General features: G+C 55.1%; 2 protein-coding genes across 2 annotated transcripts in view; one reads left to right on the top strand and one right to left on the bottom strand.

Annotated features, from left to right (window-relative positions):
* The window catches only part of LOC144937253 (transcriptional repressor protein YY1-like), a 422,669-nt gene that overhangs the window by 225,078 nt on the left and 177,544 nt on the right, over positions 1 to 20,047 (bottom strand). The gene's annotated exons all lie outside the window — the stretch shown is intronic.
* The window catches only part of LOC144937252 (cytoplasmic dynein 1 heavy chain 1-like), a 162,394-nt gene continuing 152,280 nt past the window's right edge, over positions 9,934 to 20,047 (top strand). The window contains exons 1-2 of the mRNA XM_078864650.1: positions 9,934 to 10,018; positions 14,792 to 15,108. Of these exons, the coding sequence (XP_078720776.1) occupies positions 14,823 to 15,108 (286 nt within the window). The 5' untranslated portion in view covers positions 9,934 to 10,018; positions 14,792 to 14,822. The remainder of the gene's footprint in view (positions 10,019 to 14,791; positions 15,109 to 20,047) is intronic.

The following is a 20,047-nucleotide window of genomic DNA, read 5'->3' as shown; positions in this document are numbered from 1 at the left end:
TGTATGAGTGGTGTGTGAGTTTGTGTGAGTGGTGTGTGAGTGGTGTCTGATGGTGTGTGATGGTGTGTGGTGGTGTGTGATGGGTGTGTGGTGGTGTGTGAGTGGTGTGTGATGGTGTGTGATGGTGGGTGTTTGATGGGTGTGTGATGGTGTGTGATGGTGTGTGAGTGGTGTGTGATGGTGTGTGATGGTGTGTGATGGTGGGTGTGTGAGTGGTGTGTGATGGTGGTGTGAGTGGTGTGTGGTGGCGTGAGATGGTGTGTGGTGGTGTGTGGTGGTGTGTGATGGTGTGTGGTGGTGTGTGATGGTGTGTGATGGGTGTGTGGTGGTGGGTGATGGTCGGTGGGTGGTGTGTGATGGTGTGTGGTTGGTGTGTATGATGGTGTGTGATGGTGTGTGATGGTGTGTGATGTGTGAGTGGTGTGTGAGTGGTGTGTGAGTGGTGTGTGATGGTGTGTGGTGGTGTGTGATGGGTGTGTGGTGGTGTGTGATGGTGTGTGATGTATGAGTGGTGTGTGAGTTTGTGTGAGTGGTGTGTGAGTGGTGTGTGACGGTGTGTGATGGTGGGTGATGGTGTGTGAGTGGTGTGTGATGGTGTGTGATGGTGTGTGATGGTGGGTGTGTGATTGGTGTGTGGTGGTGTTTGATGGTGTGTGATGGTGGGTGTGTGAGTGGTGTGTGATGGGTGTGTGGTGGTGTGTGATGGTGTGTGATGGTGTGTGAGTGGTGTGTGATGGTGGGTGTGTGATGGTGTGTGATGGTGTGTGACTGGTGTGTGATGGTGTGTGATGGTGTGTGATGGTGGGTGTGTGAGTGGTGTGTGATGGTGGTGTGAGTGGTGTGTGGTGGCGTGTGATGGTGTGTGGTGGTGTGTAGTGGTGTGTGGTGGTGTGTGATGGTGTGTGGTGGTGTGTGATGGTGTGTGATGGGTGTGTGGTGGTGGGTGATGGTCGGTGTGTGGTGTGTGATGGTGTGTGGTGGGTGTGTATGATGGTGTGTGATGGTGTGTGATGGTGTGTGATGTGTAAGTGGAGTGTGAGTGGTGTGTGAGTGGTGTGTGATGGTGTGTGGTGGTGTGTGATGGGTGTGTGGTGGTGTGTGATGGTGTGTGATGTATGAGTGGTGTGTGAGTTTGTGTGAGTGGTGTGTGAGTGGTGTGTGATGGTGTGTGATGGTGTGTGATGGTGTGTGAGTGGTTTGTGATGGTGTGTGATGGTGTGTGGTGGTGTGTGATGGTGGGTGATGGTGTGTGAGTGGTGTGTGATGGTGTGTGATGGTGGGTGTGTGATGGGTGTGTGGTGGTGTTTGATGGTGTGTGATGGTGGGTGTGTGAGTGGTGTGTGATGGGTGTGTGGTGGTTTGTGATGGTGTGTGATGGTGTGTGAGTGGTGTGTGATGGTGGGTGTGTGATGGGTGTGTGGTGGTGTGTGATGGTGTGTGATGGTGGGTGTGTGGTGGTGTGTGATGGGTGTGTGGTGGTGTGTGATGGTGTGTGATGGTGGAGGTGTGGTGGTGTGTGATGGTGTGTGATGGGTGTGTGGTGGTGGGTGATGGTCGGTGTGTGGTGTGTGATGGTGTGTGGTGGGTGTGTATGATGGTGTGTGATGGTGTGTGATGGTGTGTGATGTGTGAGTGGTGTGTGAGTGGTGTGTGAGTGGTGTGTGATGGTGTGTGGTGGTGTGTGATGGGTGTGTGGTGGTGTGTGATGGTGTGTGATGTATGAGTGGTGTGTGAATTTGTGTGAGTGGTCTGTGAGTGGTGTGTGACGGTGTGTGATGGTGTGTGATGGTGTGTGAGTGGTGTGTGATGGTGTGTGATGGTGTGTGGTGGTGTGTGATGGTGGGTGATGGTGTGTGAGTGGTGTGTGATGGTGGGTGTGTGAGTGGTGTGTGATGGTGGTGTGAGTGGTGTGTGGTGGTGTGTGATGGTGTGTGGTGGTGTGTGATGGTGTGTGATGGTGTGTGATGGTGTGTGATGGGTGTGTGGTGGTGGGTGATGGTCGGTGTGTGGTGTGTGATGGTGTGTGGTTGGTGTGTATGATGGTGTGTGATGGTGTGTGATGGTGTGTGATGTGTGAGTGGTGTGTGAGTGGTGTGTGAGTGGTGTGTAATGGTGTGTGGTGGTGTGTGATGGGTGTGTGGTGGTGTGTGATGGTGTGTGATGTATGAGTGGTGTGTGAGTTTGTGTGAGTGGTGTGTGAGTGGTGTCTGATGGTGTGTGATGGTGTGTGGTGGTGTGTGATGGGTGTGTGGTGGTGTGTGAGTGGTGTGTGATGGTGTGTGATGGTGGGTGTTTGATGGGTGTGTGATGGTGTGTGATGGTGTGTGAGTGGTGTGTGATGGTGTGTGATGGTGTGTGATGGTGGGTGTGTGAGTGGTGTGTGATGGTGGTGTGAGTGGTGTGTGGTGGCGTGTGATGGTGTGTGGTGGTGTGTGGTGGTGTGTGATGGTGTGTGGTGGTGTGTGATGGTGTGTGATGGGTGTGTGGTGGTGGGTGATGGTCGGTGGGTGGTGTGTGATGGTGTGTGGTGGGTGTGTATGATGGTGTGTGATGGTGTGTGATGGTGTGTGATGTGTGAGTGGTGTGTGAGTGGTGTGTGAGTGGTGTGTGATGGTGTGTGGTGGTGTGTGATGGGTGTGTGGTGGTGTGTGATGGTGTGTGATGTATGAGTGGTGTGTGAGTTTGTGTGAGTGGTGTGTGAGTGGTGTGTGACGGTGTGTGATGGTGGGTGATGGTGTGTGAGTGGTGTGTGATGGTGTGTGATGGTGTGTGATGGTGGGTGTGTGATTGGTGTGTGGTGGTGTTTGATGGTGTGTGATGGTGGGTGTGTGAGTGGTGTGTGATGGGTGTGTGGTGGTGTGTGATGGTGTGTGATGGTGTGTGAGTGGTGTGTGATGGTGGGTGTGTGATGGTGTGTGATGGTGTGTGACTGGTGTGTGATGGTGTGTGATGGTGTGTGATGGTGGGTGTGTGAGTGGTGTGTGATGGTGGTGTGAGTGGTGTGTGGTGGCGTGTGATGGTGTGTGGTGGTGTGTAGTGGTGTGTGGTGGTGTGTGATGGTGTGTGGTGGTGTGTGATGGTGTGTGATGGGTGTGTGGTGGTGGGTGATGGTCGGTGTGTGGTGTGTGATGGTGTGTGGTGGGTGTGTATGATGGTGTGTGATGGTGTGTGATGGTGTGTGATGTGTGAGTGGAGTGTGAGTGGTGTGTGAGTGGTGTGTGATGGTGTGTGGTGGTGTGTGTTGGGTGTGTGGTGGTGTGTGATGGTGTGTGATGTATGAGTGGTGTGTGAGTTTGTGTGAGTGGTGTGTGAGTGGTGTGTGATGGTGTGTGATGGTGTGTGATGGTGTGTGAGTGGTTTGTGATGGTGTGTGATGGTGTGTGGTGGTGTGTGATGGTGGGTGATGGTGTGTGAGTGGTGTGTGATGGTGTGTGATGGTGGGTGTGTGATGGGTGTGTGGTGGTGTTTGATGGTGTGTGATGGTGGGTGTGTGAGTGGTGTGTGATGGGTGTGTGGTGGTTTGTGATGGTGTGTGATGGTGTGTGAGTGGTGTGTGATGGTGGGTGTGTGATGGGTGTGTGGTGGTGTGTGATGGTGTGTGATGGTGGGTGTGTGGTGGTGTGTGATGGGTGTGTGGTGGTGTGTGATGGTGTGTGATGGTGGAGGTGTGGTGGTGTGTGATGGTGTGTGATGGTGTGTGATGGTGGGTGTGTGAGTGGTGTGTGGTAGTGTGTGATGGTGTGTGAGTGGTGTGTGATGGTGGGTGTGTGAGTGGTGTGTGATGGTGGTGTGTGATGGTGGTGTGATGGGTGTGTGGTGGTGTGTGGTGGAGTGTGATGGTGTGTGATGGTGTGTGATGGTGGGTGTGTGAGTGGTGTGTGATGGTGGTGTGAGTGGTGTGTGGTGGTGTGTGATGGTGTGTGGTGGTGTGTGGTGGTGTGTGGTGGTGTGTGATGGTGTGTGATGGTGTGTGATGGTGGGTGTGTGATGGGTGTGTGGTGGTGTGTGATGGTGTGTGATGGTGGGTGTGTGGTGGTGTGTGATGGGTGTGTGGTGGTGTGTGATGGTGCTTTCGGAGTCCCTGACCCTCTGCTCACGATCATTAAGGACCTTCATGATGGTGAGCGGGCCCGGGTAAAACTACGTGGCCGGGAGTCGGAGCCTTTCCCTGTACACCTTGGGGTGCGACAGGGATGTCCTTTGGCTCCCACATTATTTAACATCTATTTCGACTGCGTAGTTCGTGAAGCCTTCAATAGCTGTACCGGGGGAATTTCCATTTGGTACAGATATAATGGGAGGCTGATCGACGCCCGGGTGCGATCAAGGGATGGCTCCCTAATGGTCAACAACGTTATGTATGCCGATGATTTGGTAATAGCTGCTCATTCAGAAGAGGAGTTGGAGACGCTGCTGCTGAGACTGGAGCGTGCCACTAAGAGGTGGGGCCTTACCATCAGCCCCACCAAAACTAAGCACCTGCCTGGGTATTTTGTACCATCGGACACTCCACCCCCACAACTCCCAATTGGTGATGGGGCAGTTGTGGAGAGAGTGGAGAGTTTCCCATACCTGGGCAGTGTGCTTATGACCGGCTCCAGTTTATCAGCAGAGGTCTCACTCCGAATCAGTCGAGCGGCAATATCTTTTCATCGGTTGCGTAACGCTGTGTGGAAGCTACCTGGTCTGTCGCTCCGCACGAAGCTTCAGGTCTTCTCGGCCACGGTCATTCCCTCCCTTCTCTACGCTTGCGAAACGTGGACCCCCCTAGTGGAGCATCTTCGCCGGTTGGAAACATTTAGGCTGGCCTGCCTACGATCCATCCTGGGTTTAACCAGGCTGGATTGTGTGAGGAGCTCACAAGTCCTTGAAAGATCTGGGCAAAGTCCCATCAGTAAGCTCCTCCGGCAGGCAAGGCTGCGTTGGCTGGGTCATGTAGCCCGCATGCCCAGCAACCGCATGCCTAAACAGCTTTTGTTCGGCCGGATCGAGGGGGCTAAACGGGCGCGGCACGGGCTAGAGAAGAGATGGAGTGATGTGGTACAGGAGGACGTGGAGCTGAGTGGACTTGCCGATGACTGGTACCAGCGGTGTCAAGATCGGCCTCAGTGGAGGAGGCTCGTGAAGGACGCTACTGGGCAGTTGGAGGCAGTCGCCCTCCAACAACAACGGAGGGCGGAGGAGCGACGCTCACAACAACGAGCGGAGCGCCGGGTGGCTAAAGCACAGCAAGTTGGTACAGTAGGGGGCACAGGTGGTGCATCAGCCAGTCATCTCGGTCAGTCGACCCGTGGCACCTGGGTCTGCCCCGTGACCTCCTGCCAGCGGGCGTTCGACACTTCACGTGGCCTCAAGGTGCACATGGCCTGGCACAAGCGTCGTGGTGACGTCACCGCCACTTAGTGGCGAATGGCGGTTGTTGTTGTTGCTGTTGATGGTGTGATGGTGGAGGTGTGGTGGTGTGTGATGGTGTGTGATGGTGTGTGATGGTGGGTGTGTGAGTGGTGTGTGGTGGTGTGTGATGGTGTGTGAGTGGTGTGTGATGGTGGGTGTGTGAGTGGTCTGTGATGGTGGTGTGTGATGGTGGTGTGATGGGTGTGTGGTGGTGTGTGGTGGTGTGTGATGGTGTGTGAGTGGTGTGTGATGGTGTGTGATGGTGTGTGATGGTGGGTGTGTGAGTGGTGTGTGATGGTGGTGTGAGTGGTGTGTGGTGGTTTGTGATGGTGTGTGGTGGTGTGTGGTGGTGTGTGGTGGTGTGTGATGGTGTGTGATGGTGTGTGATGGTGTGTGATGGGTGTGTGGTGGTGGGTGATGGTCGGTGTGTGGTGTGTGATGGTGTGTGGTGGGTGTGTATGATGGTGTGTGATGGTGTGTGATGGTGTGTGATGTGTGAGTGGTGTGTGAGTGGTGTGTGAGTGGTGTGTGAGTGGTGTGTAATGGTGTGTGGTGGTGTGTGATGGGTGTGTGGTGGTGTGTAATGGTGTGTGATGTATGAGTGGTGTGTGAGTTTGTGTGAGTGGTGTGTGAGTGGTGTCTGATGGTGTGTGATGGTGTGTGGTGGTGTGTGATGGGTGTGTGGTGGTGTGTGAGTGGTGTGTGATGGTGTGTGATGGTGGGTGTTTGATGGGTGTGTGATGGTGTGTGATGGTGTGTGAGTGGTGTGTGATGGTGTGTGATGGTGTGTGATGGTGGGTGTGTGAGTGGTGTGTGATGGTGGTGTGAGTGGTGTGTGGTGGCGTGTGATCGTGTGTGGTGGTGTGTGGTGGTGTGTGATGGTGTGTGGTGGTGTGTGATGGTGTGTGATGGGTGTGTGGTGGTGGGTGATGGTCGGTGTGTGGTGTGTGATGGTGTGTGGTGGGTGTGTATGATGGTGTGTGATGGTGTGTGATGGTGTGTGATGTGTGAGTGGTGTGTGAGTGGTGTGTGAGTGGTGTGTGATGGTGTGTGGTGGTGTGTGATGGGTGTGTGGTGGTGTGTGATGGTGTGTGATGTATGAGTGGTGTGTGAATTTGTGTGAGTGGTGTGTGAGTGGTGTGTGACGGTGTGTGATGGTGTGTGATGGTGTGTGAGTGGTGTGTGATGGTGTGTGATGGTGTGTGGTGGTGTGTGATGGTGGGTGATGGTGTGTGAGTGGTGTGTGATGGTGGGTGTGTGAGTGGTGTGTGATGGTGGTGTGAGTGGTGTGTGGTGGTGTGTGATGGTGTGTGGTGGTGTGTGATGGTGTGTGATGGTGTGTGATGGTGTGTGATGGGTGTGTGGTGGTGGGTGATGGTCGGTGTGTGGTGTGTGATGGTGTGTGGTGGGTGTGTATGATGGTGTGTGATGGTGTGTGATGGTGTGTGATGTGTGAGTGGTGTGTGAGTGGTGTGTGAGTGGTGTGTAATGGTGTGTGGTGGTGTGTGATGGGTGTGTGGTGGTGTGTGATGGTGTGTGATGTATGAGTGGTGTGTGAGTTTGTGTGAGTGGTGTGTGAGTGGTGTCTGATGGTGTGTGATGGTGTGTGGTGGTGTGTGATGGGTGTGTGGTGGTGTGTGAGTGGTGTGTGATGGTGTGTGATGGTGGGTGTTTGATGGGTGTGTGATGGTGTGTGATGGTGTGTGAGTGGTGTGTGATGGTGTGTGATGGTGGGTGTGTGAGTGGTGTGTGATGGTGGTGTGAGTGGTGTGTGGTGGCGTGTGATGGTGGTGTGAGTGGTGTGTGGTGGCGTGTGATGGTGTGTGGTGGTGTGTGGTGGTGTGTGATGGTGTGTGGTGGTGTGTGATGGTGTGTGATGGGTGTGTGGTGGTGGGTGATGGTCGGTGGGTGGTGTGTGATGGTGTGTGGTGGGTGTGTATGATGGTGTGTGATGGTGTGTGATGGTGTGTGATGTGTGAGTGGTGTGTGAGTGGTGTGTGAGTGGTGTGTGATGGTGTGTGGTGGTGTGTGATGGGTGTGTGGTGGTGTGTGATGGTGTGTGATGTATGAGTGGTGTGTGAGTTTGTGTGAGTGGTGTGTGAGTGGTGTGTGACGGTGTGTGATGGTGGGTGATGGTGTGTGAGTGGTGTGTGATGGTGTGTGATGGTGTGTGATGGTGGGTGTGTGATTGGTGTGTGGTGGTGTTTGATGGTGTGTGATGGTGGGTGTGTGAGTGGTGTGTGATGGGTGTGTGGTGGTGTGTGATGGTGTGTGATGGTGTGTGAGTGGTGTGTGATGGTGTGTGATGGTGTGTGACTGGTGTGTGATGGTGTGTGATGGTGTGTGATGGTGGGTGTGTGAGTGGTGTGTGATGGTGGTGTGAGTGGTGTGTGGTGGCGTGTGATGGTGTGTGGTGGTGTGTAGTGGTGTGTGGTGGTGTGTGATGGTGTGTGGTGGTGTGTGATGGTGTGTGATGGGTGTGTGGTGGTGGGTGATGGTCGGTGTGTGGTGTGTGATGGTGTGTGGTGGGTGTGTATGATGGTGTGTGATGGTGTGTGATGGTGTGTGATGTGTGAGTGGAGTGTGAGTGGTGTGTGAGTGGTGTGTGATGGTGTGTGGTGGTGTGTGATGGGTGTGTGGTGGTGTGTGATGGTGTGTGATGTATGAGTGGTGTGTGAGTTTGTGTGAGTGGTGTGTGAGTGGTGTGTGATGGTGTGTGATGGTGTGTGATGGTGTGTGAGTGGTTTGTGATGGTGTGTGATGGTGTGTGGTGGTGTGTGATGGTGGGTGATGGTGTGTGAGTGGTGTGTGATGGTGTGTGATGGTGTGTGATGGTGGGTGTGTGATGGGTGTGTGGTGGTGTTTGATGGTGTGTGATGGTGGGTGTGTGAGTGGTGTGTGATGGGTGTGTGGTGGTTTGTGATGGTGTGTGATGGTGTGTGAGTGGTGTGTGATGGTGGGTGTGTGATGGGTGTGTGGTGGTGTGTGATGGTGTGTGATGGTGGGTGTGTGGTGGTGTGTGATGGGTGTGTGGTGGTGTGTGATGGTGTGTGATGGTGGAGGTGTGGTGGTGTGTGATGGTGTGTGATGGTGTGTGATGGTGGGTGTGTGAGTGGTGTGTGGTAGTGTGTGATGGTGTGTGAGTGGTGTGTGATGGTGGGTGTGTGAGTGGTGTGTGATGGTGGTGTGTGATGGTGGTGTGATGGGTGTGTGGTGGTGTGTGGTGGAGTGTGATGGTGTGTGATGGTGTGTGATGGTGGGTGTGTGAGTGGTGTGTGATGGTGGTGTGAGTGGTGTGTGGTGGTGTGTGATGGTGTGTGGTGGTGTGTGGTGGTGTGTGGTGGTGTGTGATGGTGTGTGGTGGTGTGTGATGGGGTGTGATTGTGTGTGATGGGTGTGTGGTGGTGGGTGATGGTCGGTGTGTGGTGTGTGATGGTGTGTGGTGGGTGTGTATGATGGTGTGTGATGGTGTGTGATGGTGTGTGATGTGTGAGTGGTGTGTGAGTGGTGTGTGAGTGGTGTGTAATGGTGTGTGGTGGTGTGTGATGGGTGTGTGGTGGTGTGTGATGGTGTGTGATGGTGGGTGTGTGGTGGTGTGTGATGGTGTGTGATGGTGTGTGATGGTGGGTGTGTGAGTGGTGTGTGGTGGTGTATGATGGTGTGTGAGTGGTGTGTGATGGTGGGTGTGTGAGTGGTGTGTGAGTGGTGTGTGATGGTGATGTGATGGGTGTGTGGTGGTGTGTGGTGGTGTGTGATGGTGTGTGATGGTGTGTGAGTGGTGTGTGATGGTGTGTGTTGGTGTGTGATGGTGGGTGTGTGAGTGGTGTGTGATGGTGGTGTGTGGTGGTGTGTGATGGTGTGTGATGGTGTGTGATGGTGTGTGGTGGTGTGTGATGGTGTGTGATGGTGTGTGATGGTGTGTGGTTGTGTGTGATGGTGTGTGGTGGTGTGTGATGGTGTGTGATGGTGTGTGGTTGTGTCTAATAATGGATGTGTGATGGTGTGTTGATGGTGTGTGATGGTGTATGATGGTATGTGATGGTAGGTGATGGTGTGTGATGGTGTGTGATGTGTCATGGTGGTGTGTGATGGTGGGTGTGTGATGGTGGTGGTGTGTGATGGTGGTGGTGGTGTGCGATGGTGTGTTGATGGTGTGTCATGGTGGTGGGGCCGTGTAATGCAGTGCAATGTGATGGGGGTGTGATGGTGTGGGTGATGGTGTGTGATGGGGTGTAATGATGGGTGTGTGACAGTGTGATGTGTGTGTGTGGTGGAGTCTAATAATGGATGTGTGATGTTGTGTTGATGGTGGTGGGGCCGTGTATTGCAGTGCAATGTGATGGGGGGTGTGATGGCAGTGGGTACGTGCTGCGATGATGGCGCTGAGGAATGATGGTGCAGTGATGTGGCTGTGCTTGGCAGTGCGAGGGAGGGAGGAGGCGTGGGGGAGGCGTGATGGGGGGAGGGAGGAGGGAGGGAGGGGTGATGGAGGGGTGATGGGGAGGGGTGATGGGGGGAGGGAGGAGGGAGGGAGGGATGTGAATATAAATCAGAGGAGAAATCTGCGCGGCTGTCACGTCGGGAGTCTCCGCTCGCAGCGAGACTGAGCCGCGGGGAGGAAGAGGTGAGGACGACGCGTGACGAGAGGCAGACACAAAGAGACGGACTCACGGACAGAGACAGAGACACGTACACACACACACCTACACACCTACACACACGCGCATACAGAGTCAGGGAGACCCATAGAGACACGCTCAGGCATCGCACGCGCACAAAGGCACGCGCAGAGACACACGCGCACAGAGAATCACACACAGATAGAGACCCGCACACAGAGACGCACACATAATCAGAGAGACCCTCAACATACACGCCGGCATGCACATAGACACACACAGACACGCACACACACAGAGAATCATACACAGACACGCACACACAGAGAGACATACACAGACACACACACACAGAGACGTGTGTGTGTGTGTGTCTGTGTGTGTTTCTGTCTCTGTGTGTTTGCGTATGGGTGTGTCTGGGTATGTATGTGTGTGTGTCTCTGTGTGTTTGTGTCTGGGTGTGTATGTGTGTGTGTCTCTGTGTGTTTGTGTCTGTGTGTGTTTCTGTCTCTGTGTGTTTGTGTATGGGTGTGTCTGTGTATGGGTGTGTCTGTGTGTGTTTGTGTCTATGTGTGTCTGTGTGTGTGTCTGTGTGTGTCTGTGTGTGTTTGTGTGTGTTTGTGTCTGTGTGTGTGTTTGTGTGTATTTGTGTGTGTGTGTCTGTGTGTGGTGTTTGCCATGCCTGAGCCGGACACAGAGAGACACTCAGTCAGAAACACAAAGGCAGCCCCAGACGCAAATGCCCGCCTGGCCACCTGGCACTCACTTAAGTCTGAGTGGACCTAGAGGCGCATCGCGACAGGTCCTAGACTCATCTTGGCCACCGCTGCTGCCCGGAGTCGCTCCCCCAGGCGGGGCGGATTCGTGGCGCAGTGCGCGCGACCCCCCGCCCCCCCGGCTGGGGCTGGCGACGTCGTCATCAGGGAGACGCGGCCACCAGAGATGCACGCACAGAGGCAAAGATCCCCCGTGTAGCCTGTCATGGGCTACTGGGGCAAGTGCTGTGAGCGGGTAGCACCTATGAAGGACGGCACACAAGGGGGTGGGTGGCCGGCACCACGCCCGAGCGCCTTGGTCTCCCCAGTGGCGATGATTTTACACGCCGCACCAGGGATTCATTTGAGGCTGAGTCCACCTAGGGACCCAGGATCGGTTCAGACAATCGTCACGGCTGTTGGTGGCCGTGAGCGGGAGTCAAAACCGGGGGTGGCGGGGTTCGTAGCGCAGCGTAGCGCTGACCACGACACCACCGCACCCCACACACACAGACAGACACACACAAACACACACACAGACACACACACACAGACACACACACAACCACACACACAGACCTACACAGACACACACACACAGACACACACACAGACACACAGACACACACACACAGACACACACACAGACACACACAGACACACACACAGACACACACACATACACACACAGACACACACACAGACCCACACAGACACACACACGCTAAGGGAGTATTTCGCTAATGCCGCCAGCCTCTGCGCCAGACCTCCTTTGTCTGCACATTGTGAATGTTGACGCAGCGCACTGGGTACTCGTTTAAGGCTGAGTCGACCTAGGGAAGGCCCAGAGACCGGTTCGCACATCACTCGCCACTGGCCGGGAATCGAACTCTGGACCTGGGGTTCGTAGCGCAATGCGCCACATTTCAGACACGGACAGAGAGATACACAAACACACAGAGATACACAAACACTGTCACTCAAAGACACACGGACAAAGAGACACAGATACACGAATAATGATAGACACAACAACAACCGCCATTCGCTACTAAGTGGCAGTGACATCACCATGATGCTTGTACCAGGTCTGTGCGTACTTTAAGGCCAAGTGAGGTGTCGAACGCCCGCTGGCAGGAGGTCAAGGGGCAGACCCAGGTGACACAGGTCGACTGACTGAGATGACCGAGATGACTGGCTGATGCACCACCTGTGCCCCCTACTGTGCCAACTTGCTGTGTTTTATCCACCCGGCGCTCCGCTCGTTGTTGTGAGAGTCGCTCCTCCGCCCTCTGTTGTTGTTGGAGGGCGACTGCCTCCAACTACCCAGTAGCGTCCTAAACGAGCCTCCTCCACAGAGGCCGATCTTGACACCGCTGGTACCAGTCATCGGCAAGTCCACTCAGCTCCACGTCCTCCTCTACCACATCACTCCATCTCTTCTCTAGCCCGTGCCATGCCCGTTTAGACCCCTCGATCCGGCCGAACAAAAGCTGTTTAGGCATGCGGTGGCTGGGCATGCGGGCTACATGACCCAGCCAACGCAGCCTTGCCTGCCGGAGGAGCTCACCGATGGGGCTTTGCCCAGATCTTTCAAGGATTTGTGAGCTCTTCACACAATCCAGCCTGGTTAAACCCAGGATGGATCGTAGGCTGGCCAGCCTAAATGTTTCTAATCGGCGAAGATGCTCAATTAGGGGGGTCCACGTTTCGCAAGCGTAGAGAAGGGAGGGAATGACTGTGGCCGAGAAGACCTGAAGCTTCGTGCGGAGCGACAGTCCAGATAGCTTCCACACAGCGTTACGCAACCGATGAAAATATATTGCCGCTCGACTGATTCGCAGTGAGATCGCTGCTGTTAAACTGGAGCCGGTCATGAGCACACTGCCCAGGTATGGGAAACTCTCCATTCTCTCCACAACTGCCCCATCACCGATTGAGAGTTGTGGGGGTGGAGTGTCCGATGGTACAAAATACCCAGGCAGGTGCTTAGTTTTGGTCGGGCTAATGGTAAACACACACAGATACACAAGACACGAGGACGAGGAGAGGGCAGAGGAGAAATGGACTCGAAAGACAAAATCCACCTCTGCCTTTTCCCTGCATAAGCCATGGCAAGGGTTAGCGAGCACCTATTATATTCAGTATTATTACGACTACTACTACCGTCGTGAACTACAGCGGGCAGGTGGCACGAAGCTCTGTCGTGTTGGTGCCCAGCACGAGGAGATTGACCCGGGTCCGTGGGGGGATTGTGGGGGGGTCAGTGAGGGGTCAGTGGGGGGGTCAGTGAGGGGTCAGTGGGGGGGGTCAGTGAGGGGTCAGTGGGGGGGGGGGGTCAGTGGGTCAGTGGGGGGTGGTGGTGGGGTGGGTCAGTGGGGGGGTCAGTGAGGGGCAGTGGGGGGTTGGGAGGGGTGGGGGGGGTCAGTGGGAGGGGTCATTGGAGGGGGTGGTGGTGGGGGGGGGTCAGTGGGGGGGTCAGTGGGAGGAGTCAGTGGTGGTGGGGGGTGTCAGCGGGGGGGGGGGTGAGTGTGGGTCACTGGGGGGGTTGGGAGGGGTGGGGGGGTCAGTGGGGGGATGGAGGGGGAATCAGTGGGGGGGTCAGTGGGGGGTCAGTGGGGGGTCAGTGGAGAGGGGTGGGGTACCCATTTGAGTCCACGCTCAGAGAAACACAACAACCGCGGTTTGCTACTAAGCGGCGTCAATATCTCCCCGGTGTTGTGCCAGGCTAGGTGCACTTTGATTCCGCGTTAATTGTTAAGAGAGCTCGTCACAACACTGTGGCCCCTACCAGGCAAAACGTAAAAATGTAATAGACGACGTTTCGGGCAGTGGCTCTCTATTCATAGCCAAGGCTCGCTGCTGGTAAGAGGTCACAGGCGAGGCCCAGGTGCTATGGGTTGACTGACGTGACAGCAGACAGATGCACCACGGGCTGCTCCCCGTGGTGCCGCCACGCTGCGGTTTTAGCCACCCAGCAGCCCGCTCGTCGTGGGGGGGGGGGGGGCAGCAGGTCCAGCAGCCTGGACGTGGAGGCCCCGCTGGAGCTGCTCTTCATGTCCGCCCCCTTCCTGGGGCTTGTCGTGGGAAGTGCTGCCAGCGAGCACCCCCAATCAACGCGAGGCACGGCACTCAAGGGGGGGCAGTGGTGGTGAGAGTGGTGGTGCAGCGGTTAGCACTACGCTGCGAACCCCTGCGAGCCGAGTTCTATTGCCGCTCACGGCCACCAACACCGGTGACGATTGTTTGAACCGGTTCTGGGCCTCCCCTAGGTCGACTCAGCCTAAAATGAGCAACCTGGTGCGGTGTGTAAGCATCGCTACTAGGGAGACAAAGGCGGTCGGGCGTGGTGCTGGTCACCCACCCCCTCGTGTACCGTTCCGGTCTTCATAGGTGCTCGTTTACAGCACTGGCCCCTACAGTCTGCTAAGGCTACCCGGGGGATCTTTGTCTTTAGTGAAGGTTGAGTCATCCTCAGGGAGGGCCAGGACCGAATCAGATATCACTCGCCGCCGGTGTTGACCTGGGCCAGTCGTGGAGCTCGGTTCGTCTGTGGTGCAGAACCCGTCAGGGTCAGCACACCGAAGCGCACTGACACAGCACACAAACAAAGACAAAGATCACCCGTGTAGCCTTTAACAGACTGTTGGGGAAAGTGCTGGTGGCGAGCACCTATGAAGGACGGAATAGCACACGAGACGGTGGTGTGGCCAGAACCACGCCCGCCCGCCTTTGTCTCCCCAATACTGACGTTTACATAAAGCATCAGATACTCGTTTAAAGGCTGAGTCGACCTAGCAGAGGCGCCGGACCGGTGCAGACATTCGCCACTGATATCGATCCGTGAGCGGGAATCAAACTGGGGCTTGCTACCCCCTGCGCCAGCACTCCCCACTCACGCCACAGCCACGCGGACACGTCCCGCTCCACCTCGCACAGCAGGCGACCCCGACAGAGACGCCACGAGGACCCCCCCCCCTGCCCCCGTGCCGCCACCTGAAACTTCTCCCATCCTCTACCCAGGCCGAGGAGGACGCAGAGGGTCGGGAGATCCATGGCAGACACCGGCGTGGACACCGAGTCCACAGCCGGCGGCGGCGGCGGCGGCGGAGCTCCTGGAGGTGCCGGGGGCAGCGCCGGACCGGTGCTGAACCTAGCGGACGAGGCCGTGCTGCAGAAGCACGTGCGCCGCCTGGTGCCCCTGCTGCTGGAGGATGGAGGCGAGGCCACCGCGGGCCTGGAGGCCTCCCTCTCGGAGCGCCACTGCCTGGAGCAGCTGCGGAAGTTCATCAGCGAGCCGCAGGCGCGGGCCCTTCTTGTGGAGCGCACTGCGCCCAAAGGTGACGACCCCCCCCTCTCCCCTCTTACACCTCGTGCTCCTCCTGCGCACCTCCGATCAATGACTTTATCGATCATCGTTGACTCGCTCATCCATGCGAGCCACCGCACGGAGTCGGACGCTTTTTGAGAAGGGTCCCGCTGCTTCATTGAGGGTTTTTATTCTGAGATGTTTTGAGTCGATCCATGAGTCGTTTATAAAGCGCCTGTGGAAACCGGAGCATGCGGAGAAAACCCCACACCTCGCGCGAGAGGGCAACGCTCTATCACAGCACAGAGGGAAACAGGTGACGATTAGTCTACTTGCTGTACTGCCTTCTCCTGGCGAGCCAGGGTATACGGTAACCATACAAAATAAAATAATAATCATAAATGAAAATAAATCAATTAAATCACGACGTTTCGGAGGCAACACAAGCTTCCTTCATCAGGTGTAAAAAGGCACAGCAAAATAACTGTAGTGGGAGTTATTTGTGATGGGGCATTAATATATAGAGTAAAGAAGAGGGGGGGAGGAGCCAAGGGGGACGGGTGCAGGATGGGGGGGGGGGTGGAGCCAGGAAGGTGAAGGTGGTAATAAAGGGCGGCGCAACGGATGTTGGAGGGAGGACGAGGTGCAGGGTGGGGGGGGGGCACCTCGTCCTCCGTGGATGATCTTCATATATCGAGGATCGCAGAGCTTGGGGGGGTGGGGTGTGGGCTTTGTCTCAGGCTCGCCATCTGGCTGCTGCTGCTGCCTTCCCGCTCAGCGTCTGTGGTTCAGCCTGGCGCCTCTGGCATGGTATGTACGCACCGTGCGTTGAACTTCTTTCGCGCCGTACGTAGCCTACCGTGCTAATCGGAGGTGCGGGGGAGGAGTTCAGTACTGTTACAGGGAGACGTCATTCTAGGATGTATTCGACTGTAAGAGCGGGTAACGTGGAGCACAGCTCAGGGTGGTGGTGGTGACGAGACTGTTAGGAACGGACCTCGCAGCTGTGTTTGAGCAGAAGGAAGAGACGGCGCAGTGCCTGTCACAGAAATCGTTGGCCACGATGAGGTTGGAGGTGGGTCGCTCAGCCTCGCATGAACCGCGGACGGCCAAAACACTTTGGCGTGGCCGTGTCCGGGAATGGTTATTGACCCCGGGTTAATCAATAGTGCTGCTCATCAGCGTTGTGTGTGTAGTGGGTCAATAACTAGAGGAGAGTCTGAGGCAACACATATTTTTATTAACAAATAATCCCTAACACGGAGGAGTACCAGCCCCTTACACCCGATACGCCTCTAGCTGGCTATTCTAGCCCTTCTTGAGTGAAGCTTGGCCTCCACGAGCCGGAGCCGACCCTTGCCAGGGGTACGGCTCTGCCCGTGGGCTCTTCTCTTCATGAGGTTCTTGGTCTTCGTGCGGGCGACGACTGCCTCCGCCGTTCAGAGGGGTCCGGCTTTTATACAAGTCCCTGGCTCGCTCCGCCCCAGCCACGGCCCTTCCTTCCAGCACCTTCCACCAGATCCTGGGAGGGTGACGTCATCCCCCCCCCGCTCCCGGGGTCTGGGGTTATCCCATAGGGCGGAGAACCTTTTTCTGCCAAGGGCCATTTGGATATTTACAACATCATTCACGGGCCATACAAAATTATCAACTTAAAAATTTGCCTGTTGTTATATTTGGTCAAACATTTCATTAACTCACCCATAATGTGATGGCTGTACCTGCTTCTCTTTGGCGAGGTGTGTGATGATGTTAGCTGGTATTGATGATGATGTTGCTACTCGCAACTGCTTTTCCAGGTTTGCTCCGAGATTTATTGAATTCCGAGTCCCGCCTGCGGTTGCCTTGGCAGGGCCAGAGACCAAATGATTCCCCACCCGGTGCCATCGGGGTTACCGTAGACTCCGTGGGCCATAGTCCCTTGACACTGGGCTCAGGCACGCTACCGCCCCCTATGGACACGTGTGGGATACTACCGGCTGGCAGCATGGGGAGTGCGCCACAACAACAACAATACTAATAGTACCTCTGCATGTGCACGTGTCCCCGAGTGTGTGTCGGAGTTAGGCCTCGGCAAGGCAAGGTAATTTACCCTTTTTACCGGGTAAAACGGTAAAGGTAAAGGGTAAAGGTGTCGACATGCCAAGGGGTAAGGTAAAGGGTAGGGTAAAGGTAGCGCGAAGTATTACCCGGTAAATACGATGCCTTGTTTACCGCTAAAAGCTCCGTGGCGCAGTCCGTGGCCCCCATTTAATAAGTAATATTTTTAAAAACTCTTTTTAAAAACACGCTTTTGTAAAATGTACCGTGCTAGTAATGGCAGAACTCCACAACTCTAGGAAGTGGCCCGAGGCTTGCCACAATGTAAGGGACCGTGGTCAATTACAGCCAACGTCAGTTTACCGTGGACAATTAGACCCAAGCCGAAACATAACATAAAACATAATGTAAAAAATGATAGAATATGGTATTGTCATCAGTATGACATAAGTATACCAAGTTTGCAGTCGGTACCACATTGGGAAGTGGGTTAAAATTGAGTTACAAGATTTGAGGATACAACAATGACAACAACGACGACAACAACAATGACGACGACAACAGAGTTAAAAGAAAGCGTGTAAAATTGGAATAATCGAGAGTATGCTATATGTATAAAGCGCTCTACCTAGCATTTACCGCTATAAACCTTATTCATGTGTAGTAGTACCCCAATAATTACCCTGTAATCGGGTAATTTGTATGGGGTAAGGGTAAAAGGTAGGGTAAAGGTAGGCTCGTTGCTTTTACCTTACCGAGGCCACTCTGAGTTCGATTCCCGCTCGCTGCCCAACAGCCGGTGATGACGATCATCGTTCAGATGATTATTTGAAGCGGTCCTGGGACCTCCCCTAGGTCCAGAGGCGTAGCTAGGATATTTTGCGCCTGGGGACAAACTATAAAATTGGCGCCCCACCCCCCGTTTAATCACATTTTCCTATTACATCTGAAGTATTGGAAAATGACGGCAGGAAACTCCTTGACGGGAACACACTTCTTTTATTAAATCTTAACTTGTAACGATACAACGCGTGGCCTCTCTTCTTCACAATGCGGTCACCATACAACGGTACAACTCGTGACCTCTTCTCTCCGCCCTACGCTTCTCTTGACTCTCTTAGATTCTGTGCTGCTGGCTCTCTGCGCCTCATGTAGACTCCGCGCCTCGGCTACACTCTTCTCTCGTCTCGTGTAGACTCTGCGCCTCTGCTACACTCTCCACTCGCCTCGTGTAGACTTTGCATCTCTCTCTCTGGCTACACCGTATGCATACTCGGCTCGTGTAGACCTTTCTCTCTCTCTGGCTACACCGTATGCATACTCGGCTCGTGTAGACCTTTCTCTCTCTCTGGCTACACACTATACATCACTCAGCTCGTGTAGACCGTTCTCTCTCTCTCTGGCTACACACTATACATTACTCAGCTCGTGTAGACCGTTCTCTCTCTCTGGCTACACACTATACATTACTCAGCTCGTGTAGACCGTTCTCTCTCTCTCTGGCTACACACTATACATTACTCAGCTCGTGTAGACCGTTCTCTCTCTCTGGCTACACACTTATACCTTACTCTCCTCTACTCTCCATTACTCTCCTCTCCGGGCTCTATCTCTGCACCTTCGTCTTCATTCTTAGATGGTTCCACTTCTGCCCCCCTACTCCTCTGTGCATCACCTTATATATCTCTTCTTCCCGGGAGACGGAGCGGATGCGGACCTCAACGTCGGCACCGCTCCTCAGTTACCCAATCACCACGCGCTATCTCTACGATCCGGTTCCGCCCAGCGCGTGTTTCCACTCCCCGACCAATCACACCGCGCTGCCACCCGATCACTCCCTCTCAGCGCGTCACCGGCACACAGCCAATCAGCAGCACTACCCCCACCCGCGCACTGACGCCTGCTCCTCCCCGTCAGCGCGCGTCACCACACACACACCCGTACATACGCGCTGGCACACGACGTATACACCCAGCGCGTATCACCACTACATCACCCCCTCCCACATAGCTCGCAGCCGGCCCGGCTGCTAACAACAACCAACCGCGACGATAAGACGACAACCAACAAAAAAAAACCCGTAACCCCCCGAGTGTGCCCCGTAACATAACAACAACAACAACAACAAGAATAACTATGTACAGATTGACAATGAACACGAAAAGTCAACAATAACACGATACAAGCAAATTCCAAAAAACGAACGCACCCCACGTCCCTGCGACTACACGCAGTGACGAGGCGCTCCAACTGCCCCGACTCCTCACGAGGCAGGTCATGCAAAGTAGCACGACCTGGCGCGAGTCCGTCTGGCTGGTCCGTCGTATGGGGCGGGACACTGACGACCGTCCGGCGGTTCCGGCTGCTCCAGACGGCGCGGAACGGGCCTGAAAGGGCCGGCCCCGCCGCGGAGATCCGGCCGCCGGTGGTCGGCAGCTGTCAGTTCCGAGACACCTGGGAGCAGATCAGGCGAAAATACGTGTGGATCAGGCAGAGACATTTCCCCCTCTGGGTCGCCGGTCACGTCACACGCCCGGCCATCACGACACAAGGGGAGGCCATATGGAGGCGAGAACGGTTTCAGTCGGGAGGGGTGAACGTACCAACGGCGCTTTCCCCACTTTATCTGAACGCACTGGGGCCGTGCAACGCGCACGACCTCCACGGGTCCCCTCCACGGTCTCAACAATTTAGGCGACGTAGCCAAGGGTGCCTGAGGGCAATGCAGCCAGGCCCTGTCACCTGGTTTCCATTCGTGCATGGACACCTTCAGTGCCCGCAACCGTTCATTAGCAATTTGGCGAGCCCGCGAATTAAGCCGTGCGGCCTCCCTCGCCTCTGTCAGCTTGTGAATATTAAACTTAATATGTTCTGCCAAATTAGAATTAGTTCGTGGAGTGGACAGGCCAAGTTGCGTTTCCATTGGCGGG

Source organism: Lampetra fluviatilis, chromosome 18, assembly GCF_964198595.1.
Source record: "Lampetra fluviatilis chromosome 18, kcLamFluv1.1, whole genome shotgun sequence".
NCBI classification, from domain to species: Eukaryota; Metazoa; Chordata; class Hyperoartia; order Petromyzontiformes; family Petromyzontidae; genus Lampetra; species Lampetra fluviatilis.
Note: the sequence above shows the minus strand (reverse complement) of the source record. Positions and strands in the feature narration are given on the sequence as shown.